Consider the following 17,522-nt stretch of genomic DNA (forward strand, 5'->3'; position numbering starts at 1 on the left):
ATACAGGATGTTTGATATCAGAGGGCATCCATCTTAACATACAGGGGCCCCATTCATAAGAAACTGGATCCAGTTGTTTCAGTAGTTTTCTCACCTCTCGCTGTGACCAGAGCTGCTTGACAACAAGGCATATCTTAGTTCACACGACACACAAACATCTCACCAATGCTGTTACAGGAAACGAGCGATCTGTAACCAGAGTCTACCAACCTCCTTAAAAAAAAAAAAAAAAAAAAAAAAAGATAGCGCTGTCCTATCCATCACTACCCACCACTACCCTCTTCCTTCTCACCTCCACAGAACCATTGGTAGTCTATTTCATGCCGGTCCCAGGTGGGTCTTTAAGAGTCAAATGTCAGAGGCTGGGCTGCACCCAGACACTTAATGAATATGAAATGATTTAGGGGGACTGTGGGAAACAGAGGAGAGCGACGTGCACAGACAGTCACTGAGGGATGGGTCCGGACAAGAGGAGGAGATGACACACAGCATGGATATCCAAAGTTACTCAAGACCAGGCAGGGACTGGATACATCATGGTTTTAAGAAGATATCGTTTACAGTGGATGTCAGAAAAAAAGATGGAACTGCTACTTTACTGTTTTGGTGCCTTCTACCGCTGGGTGTGTGGTACCTGCTTTGATAAACAATATAAGTAATGTAGTTTTCTGTATTCTACTCATTGTCCAAAAAATATCTTGAAGGATGTCCCTCAGAGTTATTTAGGCTTGGTCAGGGGTTATGATCTATCATATTTCAGAGAAGTCCACTGACCTACATTGGAAAGCAGCATCAAAAGAAAAAGAGATTGAATTTAATCGTTTTTAGAAAATACTTACAGTATGTGAGATTTCTGCATGTTTATGACGATTCATATCCATAATCTATTGAACTACTTGACTACAATGGGGACAAGTACATGGTTTAGAAAGGCTTTATTTATGGCTATGAAATTGGGCGAAAATGGAGACATATGGGTACAAAAAGGGTGGTATAAATGAACCTGGAGAAAGCATAAAGTAACAGAGGCCTGCCAAACACCACTCATTACTGTGTACTTTTGGTCAGCAGGTTGAAACACTAGTTATCACTAACTAAAAACAGATTTTAAATCAAGCTGGACTTCATGGCCTCCACTTAAGGGCCTATGGACCTCCCACTGTTTTAAAACAACAGTTGACACAATTGACATGTCTGTACAGTAGCTGACTGCAGGCCAGCCACGTACGCAGATAGCCTGACTAATTCACAAGATAATAACCATTTTTATACTTGTGTTACATTTGAAAAATCTGAGTAGCTAAAAGTATTCCGCAAATGAAGAATTTAAGTTTATTGTAAATTTTTGCTAAGCTTTAACCTTTTATCTAAAGTTAATTAATCTATGTTATAGATATCACATAACTGTAATAACATGTCTCCTTTTTTAGCAGTTTATGGAATAGTTACTGCTTTCATGTTATACAGTTTTGCTTTTTATTTTTGTGTTAACACGGTGATACTATGAAAGTGCAGTATAGTTACACAAGGCTAACATACAGTGAAGATCCCATGTCTACTCAATACATAAAAACCCCTTTTTCCCTATGCATTTACTTGATAGTATGGAAATAATAAAGATCTCCACACAAGGTATCATGGAAGTAACAAAAAGGCTTGCGTATAAACCACAATGAGATCATCTGACGCACTGAGACTCCCTTCTATCTTCGGAGACGGACCGCTAGCTTATTAAAAGCACAGCTCTAGCCAAGGGGGGCTTTGTTGCAGAGAATAAACAGGGCTAAGTCTCAGTGATTCAGACGCTTTTTCCGAGCTTGTTTTATGCATTGAACACAAACACGAGCTGAGCATTCTCCTCTCGCTCTTCCATTAACAGAATCGACGGACACGGCAGCAACACTGTACTATTTCTGCAGCAGCAGAACCGCCAGGCTCTTGTATTTTTAGCATACTAACCTCTACCCTATTTTCTTGGCTGTCCCACTCTCAGAATAGGAGCACATTCCACCACAATGTTGTGTGTGTACTACTTGAGATGTGCACAGTTGTCGTCCATGTGATGTTAACCCAGATCCCTGGAGGGAATCGAGAAGTGTGTGATTTTGTGAAGCCACTGGGCTGTGCTCTGGCCGCCCCGAGCCAGTGGCCTGAGAGAGCAGGCTGGCTGCAAAGGGTGGTTCCATGCAACTGATGAAACAAGGCAATGTACAAGGTAATCACTCTATATATAGCAGCTGCATGGGGTGGGGGGTGGCTTGAAATCTTGTAAAATATGAGGGAAAATTAGGGCAGGCGAGCATTAAAGATTAATCATGACACCGACCGCCCGTCTCTAGCTTGCCATGCAGACGATGCCACCACAGAGACGGAAACAGAGAGAGGGAGATAAAGTGCGAGAGAGAAAAGAGACACTTTGAGAATGAAAATGCCCTGCAGATGAGTTCTGGGGTGATGAATGTCCGTAGTTCAATACCCCACATGAATTACAGTGTGGGCTGGGGATAAAACATGGAGCCTGGGCTGGAGAGAGAGAGTGTGTGTGTGTGTGTGTGTGTGTTGGTGAACTAGCCATGCAGAGCCCATTGCGAACAAGCCATCTGTAGAAATAAGTAAAGAAGTGATTACAACAGGCCCAGCTCAATTTCTGACAGTTGATGCTTGACTACCCCTGTAGAGCTGAATTGATTTAAATGAAGAAGCTATGAATATTTTATTGGGAGACCCCCCTCTCTGCCTCTCTCTCTCCTTTCACCTGAGCATTTTTTATCTTTTTACCCGCATGTCTGTGGCTTTGCTTGAATGTGTGTGTGTGTGTGTTTCCCTGTGCCGTGGCAGACATCAGGGAGAATGTAATTATTGATAGCGAGATTATGGCGCTATTGTCACAATGTCTGCAATCAGTGGGCTTCTTTAAGCCCCGATGAATCAATGACACTGCCTGGATCCTCTCTGTCTGCCCCCGTTTTGTTCATCAAAGTGAGCTTTGGAGAGTACACCAGCCCTTGTTTTGGGATTTAGTGTCAAATCAAGCCCGTGTACAGTACACGCCGCCTGATGCCTCGGGCTGATTCTCTCTACAAATAGGCCGAGGCCCATCAGTAAATCTGAGCAGGTTGTTGGTGAAAACCGTCCAAAGAAGACCAAATGCCTGATGAGCATTAAATAAACGCTTGTGCTACAGGCCATCATATAGAGGTTAGAAGTCGGCTGTAGCATTGTTTGTGAGTGCCAAAAAGCAAGTTCTGCTTAGGCCACACCCATTCATTACTCCTGGAAAAGCGCCTGAAATGACAGGTGCAAAAACAGAGCCATGCACCTTAGCTGTCCTTGTTAACCTTGTGACATGCTAAGTGCCTAGCTCTGAGGGCATCTCAATTCAGTAATGGGTAAATTGCCTTAAAAAGGGCAGTGGTGGCTTTGAACGTAGGAGCGAGTGATGGCAGGTTGTGAAATGCTGCCCTGCAGCCTTTCCCAGGGAAGGCAGCTGGGGTGGAATTGAACCCTCTTCACCGCTGTTTGCCTTTGCAAACATACCTCGATGACAAAACGTGTTATGGATGGACACATGAAGGAGAAAGCAGACATGTTCATTTGGGTAAACTGATCCCTTTCACCCTTTCCATACAAACTATGGTGTCTAGTGGTACTAAATCCCTGCCGCTATTGGGTAAAAGGCCTTGGGCACAAAGATGAGTCTGATTGACTTTTCCCTCCCCCGGCAGGAAAGAGGACCTCGTCTCAGTGCTGCCGCTTTATACTGCCAGGCCCAAGGAGCACACATTAAAGTACCAGAGATTATGAGTACAGGACCAGACTTTATAGGTTTAATGGAGCCTCCTCTTTGTTCTTAGAAATTGGATTTTCAAAGATTCCAGTCAGAAAAAACACTAGATCGTCCCTTAAAGTCAGAATTTTGACTAGAAAAGCCACAGCTTGCTGAGCAGCCACAACTGTAGGTTTCCAATATGGCTACCATGCATTTAAAATGTAGTGAATCTTGCTAAGATAAATTACTTAACCTATTTAAAAGGTTTGTATATCTCATTAAATCTGTGGTACATATGCTGTTGTGCAAACTCTTTTTGTAAATATGTTCTTTTTGTGCTTTTGTGCAACCCGTTTTTATTAGGAAACACCCTTTAGTAGGAAAATGTCAGGCATGAAACATGAAAACTACAAAGGTACGGGTGCTCGTCATTTTGCTCCCTCACTGTTTTGCATGTTTCATATTAGATTTTTTGGGGGATGGTGGTGCTGCTACCGAAAGCTTGGAAGCGAGGGGGTGGACCATGTGCTATAGGTTTGGGCATGGTGATGCAGCGCAGGAGTGTGGAGTGATTAACTTTAGCAGAGTAGCAATGCAATAGGTATGGAAATGATATATGTATAGGTCAATATCAGTTATCGACCATAACAGCAATATTAATGTCCAATATTGGCCCAAGGTTTTGATACTGGTACATCCCTAATTTAAAGTTATACTCTATACAGCACAATTTTCTACGGTAAGGAAATATAGTTGTATGACTAAAATAATATCTACTGGGAGGAGGCCACAGAGGTTATTCTGATCTGATCAGGGGTTATAATCTGTAATTTTTTAGAAAAATATATTGGCCCAAACAGGAACCAGAGCCAGAATAAATGGAAATGTAGTAATGCAAGGCTTTTACAAAATAATATCCAAATATATTATGCAATATACATACGGTCTGAGTATTTTAGGACCATATTTCTGCATAATTAATAAAAATAGCGGACTATAAAGAAGAATAAATGATTTAAGAGAATGGGAAACCAAGGGAATGGTTTAAGAACTGATTTGTTAAAGATAAAAAAAATGAAAGTTGGACAAGATAAGGGGGTATTCTGTGGGCGAAGGGGCAAACAGACCCAGAGTCTCACTGACTGCTTTATTAAGACTGTTTATGCTCTTGTCTTTTCCCAGTTCTCTGCAGATCCCTGGCAAATAAATAAAACTGCAGGTAGACACAAATGAAAGAAAACATTATTTTTTTCACAACGTCACTATCAAACTGCTGGTTTGCAAATAGTCCAAACCCACCAACAAGTGTTTTTTTTTTTTTTCCTCTCTGGGGACCCTGACAGGCGACACAACTAGGGACACCTCTGCTGCCTTCTGTAATGCCATAGCCTCTGAGGAAGCCAAAAAAAGAAACCACAGCTTAGCAGCAAATTTGACTTTCTTTCACACAAATCACACCAAACGGTCTCGCTCATAGACAAAGCTCAAATGCATCCAGCACTCAAGATCAGTACACCGAGAAACAATAAAGCGCCATCTGTTTTTTCATGGGCCTCATCTCCTGCTAGGCAATAGGACTTCCGCACTTAAAATACCACATGAGTCAGATTAAGCTGCCAGTCCCTTTGCCTCTCAGACACACACCATTCATGTTGCCTCTTCAGCTTCCGCTCTCCACAGAAGACAAACTAGCAAAGAGCTCGTCTCACTCTGCTACATCTCCTCTCTATGGAAATCCCTGGTGATCGTTTTTCTTCATACTGCGGACAGACTGAGGGGGAGGAAAGAAAAAAAAAAAGAACAAAAAACCCAATGGACTGCTGAGCATTTGAGCCCCTGATGCAATCCCCCTTTGCTTCATCCCCCCCTCATTTTTCAGAGTGTGACAGTCATGTGAACAAGGTCATGCACATTCTTTCATGCATGAGCCTCCAACTGTTGTTAGGCTTCTGACAGGCAGTCTGTGAAAAATCAAGTACGTTTAATCTGCAAGGCCTGAGTCTTTGCCCTTTTTTTATTTATGCACATTTAAAAAAAAAAAAAAAAATCACTGCTCCACAATTAACCAAATTACTAGAGCTTGCTTAAACATGCGCCGACAAAAGCAACAAGGTCTAACTGAAGAAAAAGAAAAAAGAAAAAGAGAGCATGTTTAAAGTACTAAAAGCATTGAGAACAAAGCATCCAGACCCAAGATTTATGGCCAGATTCCTAATGGGTCCTGAAGGCCACGTTAGACCTGACTAACTTCACTGAAGATGTTACTGGGTGCATTCTTACTGGGCCAAAGAGCTCTGCTGTAAAAGCCCTAATGAATAGACAGGTCCAACACTGAAAGGTTAAAAATACAGAGCACCATAAACTAAAATCATGGAGGGGTCAGGGGGTGGAAACAATCTCAAGATTATCAGACTATATGTATATATATATATATATATATATATATATATATATATATATATATATATATATATATATATATATATATATATATATATATATATATATATATATATATATATATGAGAATAAAATTAAATACTGATGGTTCAATAGGTTGAACCTAAATCTGCTCTGATCTGTAAAGGAAGGTGAAAAATATCTTCCAGTCTAAAAGGTGCAAAAACCAACAGCTTTTTTCCTCTATATGATACACATTTTAGCTTCACAAATATCAGACACGTGGCTAGCAACACATGCTTTGAAACAAAAATAGGGATAATATTGTAAGTTTTCTTTGAAAGCAAACAAAATCTGAGGGCATCTCTGAAATCAGAGTCTGAGAAGAAGAACTTGGGGCTTAAATAAGAACAAAGCAGCTCGGTCAGAGACCATAAAAAAAGAAGGGATAAAAAAGATAAACAGAATTGGCTGCTCAAATCTGAAAGATAAATCTCCACTAAGAAACTGAATATCGGTCAGGAAAATTGGTACATGACTATATTTCTTTTTTCACTTGTGAAAAAAAAAAAAAAAAAAAAAACCTGCATCTAGAGTTTCTTGGATTGAAGCCAAAAAAGCTGTAAGGCACGATCTGCACCAGGAGAAGGTAATGACATCAACATTAGCAGCATCAAAATGCAAATAATAATAATAATAATAATAATATTAATAATCCTGCACAACATAATAAAACTAAAACAATTGCATCTTCTACTCTCATTGATGTGCTTTTTAAACGTTTGTCACTAAAATCTCTGTTCGGACATGAGCTACAAGCTCAGCCAATAAACTCCAAATATTCATCTTAGTATGGACAGAGTCCCAACTCATTGATTTCTTTTTCACTTTTATTTCTGATATACTACTTCTTTTTTTTTTTTTTTTAAATCTCACTTCTCTGTCTGTTTAGTTTGCACCCCACCAACGGGTGTCTGAGCTGTGATGACACTAACAGATGATGTGCCCCCGCGCGCCCCCACCTACGTCCTCTGGATGAGCATTACATCTTTTATTGCACCGTCGCAGTAAAGGCATAGAGCAGCTCGGCTATCCTCACCCAACCACCCGTCCCCCCCCCCTCGCTATCCCTCGTTTGAGCAAAACAATGAGGAATTGAGGGATCAGAGGTCTTTTCCTGGGCCAAAACCCCCACCGTCTCCCCTCAGACGAGCTCACATGGTTTGAATCAATGCCGCCGCTAGAGCCGTTTAGTGGATCGGCTCAATAAATACTATCTGGGCTCGCGTCGGATATGTGCTTTGAAAGTGATTTGTCTCCTCTGGTCAGAGGGAAACTCTAATCTCATCTGACTTGGAAAAACAAGCAGTGACAGAAAAGGATGGAGGCGGACTCCAACGCAAACAACAAAAACTGTTTTGGGTGCTTTTGTTCTCGCTGCCAAACATCAGAAATTCCTGTCTACATATCCCTTTTGTCACATGGTCCTATAGTCTGGAGATGGGGAGGAAATTGGCCCTCAAGAGCCTGTGGAGATTCCTGCCTTTTTTACGCTCCTATAGCACTGAAAGACAACAGAACTGTCCTCCATTAGGGCCTGCCTAAGCTCTGTGCGGTGCAGCTGCTTTTGAAGTAAATAATGGGACGGGCTGCTGCTGGTTTTATTGCAACAGAGAGACCATCAGTGAAGCAGATGCATGGTTGCTGGTTATTGCTTGGCACAAAAAAAAAAAAGAAAAGAAAAAAAAAAGACTACATATGTAGAATGAGATCACTGATCTGAGTCAGTGTCCCCCACAATTTAAAAGCTGTATTAACTCCTCTAGATGCAATTTATAGCCATGACAGAAGGCCTTGGATCCTCATTTCTGGCCACCGGAAGACTAAATAAATACACACATGCATTAGAACGATTAATATTATTCAAATCTGAACATATGAACACACACACCTTCAATGTAAGTTCCCCTCCTGACCGGAATATCTAAAGTTGATTATTAATGCAATAAAGTTAATAACGGGCAAAAGGAGGTTTGACAGAACAAATTCAAACAGAGGAATATAATGATTATTTTGCTTTCATTTAAAGCTGAAAATAAATAATTATCTCTAACTTTGCTAAAAAGTGTCTTTTAGCCAAAAGACCAGCAGTGTTCAGCAACAGACAGGGGAGGGGCAGAGCAGTGTTGGGCCATGTTTCATACAGGTTGAGAAAGCTCCAGCCAGTTTTCACATTGTGAATATATATATATATATATATATATATATATATATATATATATATATATATATATATATATATATATATATATATATATATATATACACACACACACGGTCTGATATGTTTTTTTAAGCAAAATGTATTGTACCTTGCACTTAATTGAACTCCGAGTCAGACCACTACTTAACTGTAAAATCAGTTGTGTTGACAGCAGAATAAAAAAAAGATATAAAGAGAACAATAAAGCTGTGGTGGCCCCAGGGTAGAATTCTGCCCAGGGCCCCATACAAGCTTGGGCCGGCTCTGGTGCCAATCTCGAATTGACTGAAAACCACCAGCAATGCTGTCCAGGATGCAGCAAACTGTTCTGCTGCGGCTCAGGAACCGTGGCCGGACTGGTGCAGCTCTCCAGATTACCAAGGAACCCCGGGGATAAGGCGGGCAGAAGAAGTTTGAGCTGATTAAGGCTTACATGGCCAGCAAAACACTGTTTGTATTTAGAGCATATTTCAGGAACGCAAAAGCCTGGGATGAAGAGGCTCGGGTCAGAGCAGCAGCAGACTCCCTGAGGTTTCTCAGGATGAGGGAATTAAAAATAAACACTGCACCAAGGTGCCTCGGGAGGCAGAAAATGGAGAAAGAAACAAAATGTAGGTCAAATAGACTCTATATGCCGGAGTAAAGATGTTTGGGAGATGTATTAAAATTTTAATTGTTGGGATACTTCTTTATACCTCCTGTCAGACATAGTCACTAAATAAGCGACTGTAAATATATATTCTAACAGATGTATAGGCATGGGTCATTCTTGTTTAAAAGAATTGTCGACTTGTATTTGTGTTGCATTCATATATTAATAGGTAACATGGTGCTTGTATTTGCACGGAGGAACGTGTCTGTATGTGTTAATTTAGATGTTTTTCTTTTTCTGTTTTTTTTTTTTTTTTTTTGGTGGAATGTCTCCAATAAATTATTCGAGCAGTCATTCATAAAACATTCAGAGGCAGATGCCCGGGAACATTTTATCTGCAGCATAACGAGATGGAAAGCGTGTAAATAAAGCGCAGAGACAGACACACAAACGCCTCGGAAGTTGTGCTAATGAATGGGCTGAAGTTGCAGGTCAGAGAGACACCTACAGTGGTTGGAGCCGTTCCAGTGCTGGTTCCTGATGGACGCGCTGTACGGATGGGGCGCTCCGGGGACCAGTCCCTTCTCGGGGATCAAGCATCCTCGGCTCTGGTTGTAGTAATCCATCATTAAAAACGGGTTCGGGCTGGGATTCAGTCCCACAACGTCCACACTCTCGTACATCATAGGCAGGCGGAGAGACGGCGATCAAAACACGGAGGAGCGGCGAGCCGTGCGGTGCTCAGAGCGCGGGGGGAGACAGGGCATCAACACCCGGAGGACGGCGCTGGATCCACACACCGAGGGACGAGCTGCTGGACGCTTGGCATCTCCCTGCAGGCTGCGAAACGAAAAGCGCGCCGCTGGACGCCGATCAGCCCGAGGTGGGAGCGAGATTTAGGAGAACAGCCCGCATTGTGTGGAGCCCCGAACACGCGAAGCGGGGAACTTCAGCGGCGGGTGGCTGTCCGCTCCAGTCGGGTCGGCCTCGGTCAGAAGCGGAGCGACATCGGGCAACAAAGGCGGAAAATGACATTAAATCCCAGACGGAAGAGCAGGAGTAAATCCGATCGCGTCCGGGATGGAGGCGTAGAGTTGTCCTCCGTCCTCTGGCCGGCTGTCCCGTCAGCGGCCGGCCGGCCTGCCTGCAGCTCCCCTCCCCGCTGTGAGCGGCGCAACACCCGGCGGCTTCCCTGGCTCGCAGCGCTGCCCCTCACACTCCTGGTCGGCGTTCGCAGCGAGAGGAGGAAATTCTTCCCACAGCAGCAGCAGAGCGAGCGGCGATCAGATTCTGCAGAAATGTGACAAGGCGCAGCAGCTGAGGGCTCTGGCTCCTCCTCCACCGGGCTCTGCTCCCCCCTCCTCCCCTCAGCGTCTTTCACGCAGCGCTCCGCCCATGTTTAACCCTCTCAGCGACGTCACAATGGATGTCCCTCTGCACGCAGGGCCTGAATGAGGCGGAGAGGGGCCCTCCCTCCGGCCGAGCAGCGGGGGCTTTAAATAGGAAGGGATTTGAGGACATATTCAGTTATATAAGCTCAGTAATTAGAGTTTTATATCTTTACACGGGAGTTGGTGGACATAATGAAAGCTGCCACAGAATGCATCTCTGTATTTCTTTTCCTGGAAGTTTCTCGCTCACAGAAAGGGAACTCCTCCTTTCCAATCTTCAATCAGATTTTTTTTTTCCTTCTCCTGCTTCCACCCCAACACCCCGTCTCCCTAATTTGCCTAATGCTATGCTGCTGAACTTTTCCTGAACCCCACGGAAGGAGGCAGCCTCGCCTCCTGGTGACCCGGCCGCTCGACTCGGGTTCGCCTCTCCGGCTCGCTCCCAGTCCCACATTATTCAAGGCTTCCCACCTTGTACACCCCGAGTAACGCCGTCGCACTTTTCTTCCCCGGGTGCTGCCCACAGAGGCGCCTCGGTTCACACGGGCGCCACGCTGAGACACAGAAGTGGCAAAGTCACCCAGTGGGCAGAGACTGACACTTTTCTCACAGCTTTCTTCCAGCTGGCAGAAAGTCCAGGAAGCAGTTTGTTTGTGCGAGCGCCGCCACCTTTACTCTGCTACTGCTACAAGCATGCAGCAGAAGTCAATCTTGAGACTGGATTCTGTGCAAAGCTGTCGTAGTGCGGCTATAAAACACTACATCCCCCCCCTTTTGAAACGTCAAGTGATGCAGATAACAGCAGCGAAATAGTCGAGAGGCAGCAGGTGATGCAGACACCAGGATGAGCTGTCTGAAACAGTTACACTCTCATCACCAGTACGCACGGCCTTCAATAAAGATAGCATTTATTTTTATTATAAAAATGGTGAAACCTTAATCATTGATAGCCTCTTACTGCATAAAAAAATACCCAAAATATGTTGACTGCTGTTCCTATAACTTATTTCTAGAATGGAGTTCATGGAGAGAAATCAGACTGAAAATCAGGTGCATAATTCTGATTTGCGCAACTCAACTACAAATAAAATGTCAATTAGAAATTTTTTTTCCTGGCTCGGGCTGGAGCGAGTACGCCAGGGTGCTTGGCTCCATCAGATGAGCGTGGAAAGAGCCGGCCAGGAAAGCCCCTGCGCCGTCTGACAGACAACAAGACAGCCCGTGTTTAGGCATCTCCGTGTGGAAGAGGGCTTTCCACAACTGCTTGCTTGAACAGAAACTGTAACAGGGTGACCTTTTCAAATACATCAGCGTCGTCGTGGATACAGACACAGGTCGACGGACTTGTGTTGTAAATGACACCCCTGACAGAACGAGCCTCCTCCTCCTCCGCTGAACCTTCACCTGAGCCACAGCTGGCCCTGACCAGCCCGGCTTTTCAAAAGGATTATCAGAATGGAGACTAGCGGGGGAAGGGAAGGGGGGGGGGGGGGCTTTGCCTGCTCCACCCCAGCTGACTGGGACACTTATTTAATGCAGACCCCACTGTGTTTACCCTGCCTGATAAGAGGCGATGCTCAGTCCCAGGCTGTGGCGACCCCTCGCCCGCATTGATAGCCGCACATTCCTTGACAGGATTAGCCCGATGAGTAATAGCTGTCAGAAAATGCTAATTTTCCAGGCTCTGTTTTCTTCTCCGAAGGGGATGGCATTCATCCTGGAGTGATACCCTGTGATTGCAGAGGACAAGCTGACAGATAACAGGCTGTTGATCATTACTTAATTAGGGAGGGAGGTCTTTTCCCTCCAGCCTTTAACAGACATCTCAGAGCAAGAAATACAGCACTTTCCACAAGAACTGGCATGCCTAGGAAAATGTGCACTAAAGTTTTAGGAATAATGTTTGTTTTTTTAACCCTTTCAGGGACGGCACACTTTGCCACAGCGAGCTCATCGACAAATGTCCTTACCATCGTCTCTGTTGTGCTTAACTTGGGTCCTCATCCAGCCATGTTTGTGCTGCTCATGTTTTGTGCTGACGGTAGAAATGTGCAAGTTTAGCAAGTGATTTCCTGACCTTTAAAGATCGACACACATGTTGCTTACTTAAATGTCATTTTTTTCCCAAATTTTTAAGAGTGGCTGAGGAAAAAAAGGACATGTCTATCAGATTTATGCCCCAGTGACACCGGATGTCATGGATTACTGATCCAAGAGTGTGATCAACTTCAAACAAAGGTCAAAATGAAACTATTTTTTGGGTTAGATTTATTTTGTAGGATTTTCTGGGGAGGCAGTGCCAATAATGTTGATCGAGGGTTTTTGATAAAAAATAGTTTCTTCCTAAATGTTGTTTTTTCCTCAACGAATCAACCTGCTCATAATTAAGTTTGCACCTTTCTACACCGGGCACTTAACGTAAGCGACGCGGCTTACGGCCGTGTTTTTAATAGCGTGAATTTACACCAGACCCTGCAAAGTACGCTCCACATCTGCGTGTTTCTGCTCTGAAAAGAACTATGGCCACATGGAAAGAGCACCGGGCAGAAGTTGCGCCTTGGCCTTCCTTCCTCTAGTTGGCGAACTGTTGCGGGAGGAAAGGCGGAGAGCTCAGCAAAAATTAGTGCATCCCATCAAGCAGCAGCGTCAACAAGGTGACTTTACAAAAAAAACGACTTTTGGGATACTTTCTGAAGTGAACTTTGAAATAGGACGTTGTTTTCCCGTTTATTTCCTGCCAATCAGGAGCGTATACATGTCTGAAATTAGAACTTCAATCTAATTTAGGCGTTGTGTAGCGTAAATATGCGCGTTGTACGTACGCATTATGATTTTAGTGTACATTTAATGACTGATTAAAATCTAAGCTAAGTGTAGGATGCGCCACAAGGCGTCCGGTGTAAGCCTTTTTATACATCCTTAGCAGTGGTTAGTTGAATACGATGCAGTTCATTCTAATGCTTAAATAACCTAATTAAATCCATTTTCAGGATGTCAGAAGTAAATAAATTGAATGTGTGAGGAGAACATCACAAAGCTCCAAAAACGGCAGCTTAGTAGTAAGACGCTGAGGGCTGTGTATAAAGTGATCCCTGCAATCCTCATAAAGCTGTTTTAAAAAGAATAAAACAATTTAAAGCTTTACGTAAAGCTGATTTCAGAAATTTACCCTAAAATTCAGATCAGCGAACATCTAGATAAAACCATCAAGTACGAGATGAGCTGGACCCCCACAACTCAGAATTTTTAATGGCGGCAAAGTCTATCTTCATGCATTCACACATGTGCTGATGACCTTGTTTGACAACTAGTGGCACAAAACCAGAGGAAGTAAGAGATGTGAGTGGTCTCTCCTCCATCCTCATGACTGTGTAAAGACGATATGGAGGGGAAAAAACAGGAGGAGAGAGACCATTTAAGTCACAAGAGGTTCAGACCACACTAACACACCCGTCCAGGTGGCTGTAAATGTTCCAGCATCAACATGTGGCGCACTCCTTAGTACATGGAAAAGTACTTTAGCGCAGGGAAGACAGAATGAGATTGTGTCTCGGTGTTGTTCCTGAAAGCCTTGTCTCAGACAAGGAGCTCGGCTGGCTGTATAAAATCGAGTCAAGCTGATATTGAGGCCATATCTGTGTGGCGTTAGGAAGTAAATACACGGTTATGCAACGAGAAATAGTTTGAAGAATACCAGAGGTGTCTAACACAACCTTGGATTGAAGCGAAGCTGTAATTGAGTTTCAAAAAGTTGCAAGAGGAGAAAGGGAGCTGAAATTCAGGGGGGGGGGGGTTCAAAGAGTTTTATAGGCAGGGCGGGAGAGGAGATTGCTGGCTGGACCTTGAGGGTGTCAAACTATTTTTACTGCCCCCACTCTCGTTCTCGCTTGCTCCAATCAGGGGTGCTAGGAAGCAGTAAACGGTGCTTCCCCTGCCATTCCTTCCCCAAGGAGATGAGCCGACAGGTTAGAACAAACAATAGGTTGTTTTGTCATTTGGATTATTGTGCATGATAAAAGGAGGAGGGAAAGCACCTTCTCTGGGAACGGACGCAGCGCTGTAAACAGTGTCGGATCAGACCTTGGTTGAGCTAATCAGGGAGAATTTGACTTGAGTGCTGAGCAGACTCTGGAGATGATCCACCAACATCTGCAATCAACTATGGCTTGACCCCTCGTGTTCCTGCACTCTGGAGAGGTTTTTTTGTTTTCTTTATTCCAATGCTAAGAACACTTCCTGCACAGTGCACTCCTTATTGGAGTGGACATTCAAATCAAAACACAATCATACTGCCTTAAAGTCATGGAAACATTCTGCTGAGCTCTGGCTGCCTCAAGACACTCACCAGGATATATGAAAAAACAAAAAAAACAAAAACAGAAAACAGATCAGACCGGCTGTATCACTAGGACAACACTGTGCTTGGGTAAAAGCCACCTCCTGACAAGATAAGGCCAGACATGTTGGAGTTAGAATAGCCAGGACCTAATTTTAGAGTTCCTGTCTGCCTTAGTGGCTACAACACAAACATAGGCGCTGAATGCTACACCGCTACACCTCCCCCCCGAGCACTCCTGCACATGTGCCAGCAGATGGCTAATGCCCAGACGATAAAAGAAGTTGGGACAAGCCTCAGCAAAGCTTTCCATCTTTCTTAACTCTTCCCAGTGACCTAATAAAGAAGCTCGGCAGGGTAAAAACTAAAAATAAGAGAGCCATTGCGATGGGAAGTCCTGCGATGATGTGAAGTGTGCAGTGGCCTGAGGGGCAGCTACAGACCCTAAGATAATAGGTGCGTCGGTGCCGAGCTCTGAGCACGTCCAAAGCATTATCCTGCGATTGTGTTGATCAGCGGCATAATCCCCTCCACCCCCACCCCAACCCAACAGCTTCCTCATACCATGACCAGGTCTACACTGGGCGTCCACATCAGGGTACTGGGACCCCAGAGCGGGTGCCCTGCACTGTTTAGAAAACTGTTTATCCCTGCTCCAAAACAAAAAGCAACAAAACACCAGTAGCTTGCCTTCAGGTCTACATGAAGCTCCTCAGCCTTACTGTCCTCACCGGTCAGCGTTTCAGAGCTTGTTTGCACAGCTGCTTTGATGCGGCCTGAACGGGCAGCTGTTCTCCATGACAGCAAGCCAACGCGCCAGTGAAATGAGCCCTCCATCTGAGGACAAGCTGCAGTTTTCGATTCTACAAATAAAGACATGTTTTAGTGAATTACAATCTGTGTTTTAAAAGCAACGGTTCTCAAACAGCAGTTCGGGTATCACAAGCTTTGTTTACAGGCACAAAATTTCACGATTGGATTGGAATGTATTCGGCTTAATATCGGATTGTAATGTTTAAGTGGGCACACAGAAATTAATCCGATCATAATGTGTGTATATGCACCTGGCTTTATTCAGAATAGAACCTCTCCGACATGCACGGTGATCAAATTTCCCTTAAAAAAAAACACACACACACAGAAGAAGAAGAATTTCCGTCTTTGCCGAATAAAATAGCAAACAAAGCAGTATTGTACGAGTTTGTTTGTCTTCCCGAGCGTCCAGGCTGGACCTGCATCAGTTTCTAATTACAGTTGAAAAGCTACTGAATAAATAATAATTTTGAGCTCTTTTAATGTTTTGAACAGGAAAGCTGTATCGGGAGCCCCAACAGTTACGTATTTCCGCCACTCAATAACGCGGATATACATCACATTTACGTCAGGCGCACATGTGCAATTGGGTCAGTTTGCCACATTCAGAATAAATTGATTCTAACAAGCGTTTACATGCACACTGATCGGATTATCAATCGGCATAAACCACCCCTCTCACGCGGATTACAATTTCTTTCTGATTGAGCTTAATCCGATCACGATATTCTGATTGGCTTGTTTACATGACAGATGCAAAAAAATTTAAAAAACAAAACAACTGGACTTCTATTCCGAAGCTGAAGAGGTTTTGCTTCCCATCCAGAATTAGGAAAGCTTCCTGGATGGGAAGCAAAACGTCTTCAGCTTCGGAATAGAAGTCCAGTTGTTTTATTTTTTAACTTTTTTGGATTGATCATGACTTAGAAAACTGAGAATCTTCACCCATGTTAACATGACACATTTTATTCCACCTGGCCCTTTATTCCAATTACTTTTGTCCATATAAACGTAGCTACTGAGTCTAGGGGAGTGGTTGCCTAGCGGTTAGAGTAGTGTGCTCTCTGAGCAGGTTGTATCTGGTTCGATCCCCACAGACTGCCACTGTGGGTCCCTGAGCGAGACCCTTAGCCCCAGATTGTTCTCCGGGTGCTGTGATAGCTGCCCACTACTCCCTAAGGGGTGGGTTAAAAACAGAAGACACATTTCATTGGAATGTACAATTGCAATTATAAATAAATGTTTCTTCTTACTTGGGCTGCCTTTAGTGGTTCTAGGGAATAGATGTTGGTGAATACTTCTTATGTAGTGTTCCTTTTAACTCTAAAATCAGAATTTAGGCCTGAGAGCAATGTCAAGCCTAACCTTAAAACTTTATTTAGATAGAACTGTTCCAGACACAAAAATCTCAAAGTGCTGCTTCACAATAAACCGATACAACAGACCAGAGGCCAGCAATACATGAACAACAACCACTCCGTTTAGCTTGATTGTCACTGGATTGTGTATTTCTGCCCAAACAGCAATAGAGACTCTGCGATCGATTTTACATTCTCAAACTGAACGTGATCTCTGGGTCTTTGTGGATTGTCTTTGGCTGCTAATCATAGCTTTACTTATTTCACAAGAGGAAGTCAGCTGCCAACAGAAATGAGCATTTTCAAGCCAGACGTCATCTTGACAATAGTTAGTGCAAAATGTCAGTATTGCCAGATCTCTTTACATCCCCAGTAGAGCCTAAAGTGTTCTGGAGATCTCAGATTGGTCCTTTGCTGTCCTCTCTCTGTGTGTCTTCTCTAAAAAGCCCCTCTAAGTGGCTACATGCATCTTTGTGAAAGCAACCCCCCCTATCCCCCACCCAATCATTATGCCTTTAATGTTTTTCCAACGGCAGATTCCAGCATTTATGGTACAGGCCTATATCTGCCCATAAAGTCTTTTATTGTTTAGCTGAGCTC

General features: G+C 43.7%; 1 protein-coding gene across 3 annotated transcripts in view; it reads right to left on the reverse strand.

Moving 5' to 3' along the window:
- The window catches only part of raraa (retinoic acid receptor, alpha a), a 198,804-nt gene that overhangs the window by 41,971 nt on the left and 139,311 nt on the right, over positions 1–17,522 (reverse strand). The window contains exon 1 of one of the 3 annotated variants that reach the window (XM_036142441.1): positions 9,533–10,351. The exons of the other annotated variants lie outside the window; for them this stretch is intronic. Coding sequence (XP_035998334.1) covers positions 9,533–9,710 — 178 coding nt within the window. The 5' untranslated portion in view covers positions 9,711–10,351. Of the gene's footprint in view, positions 1–9,532; positions 10,352–17,522 lie in introns of those variants that run through there. 3 annotated transcript variants of the gene reach the window in all.

Source organism: Fundulus heteroclitus, chromosome 10 (assembly GCF_011125445.2).
Source record: "Fundulus heteroclitus isolate FHET01 chromosome 10, MU-UCD_Fhet_4.1, whole genome shotgun sequence".
NCBI lineage: Eukaryota > Metazoa > Chordata > Actinopteri > Cyprinodontiformes > Fundulidae > Fundulus > Fundulus heteroclitus.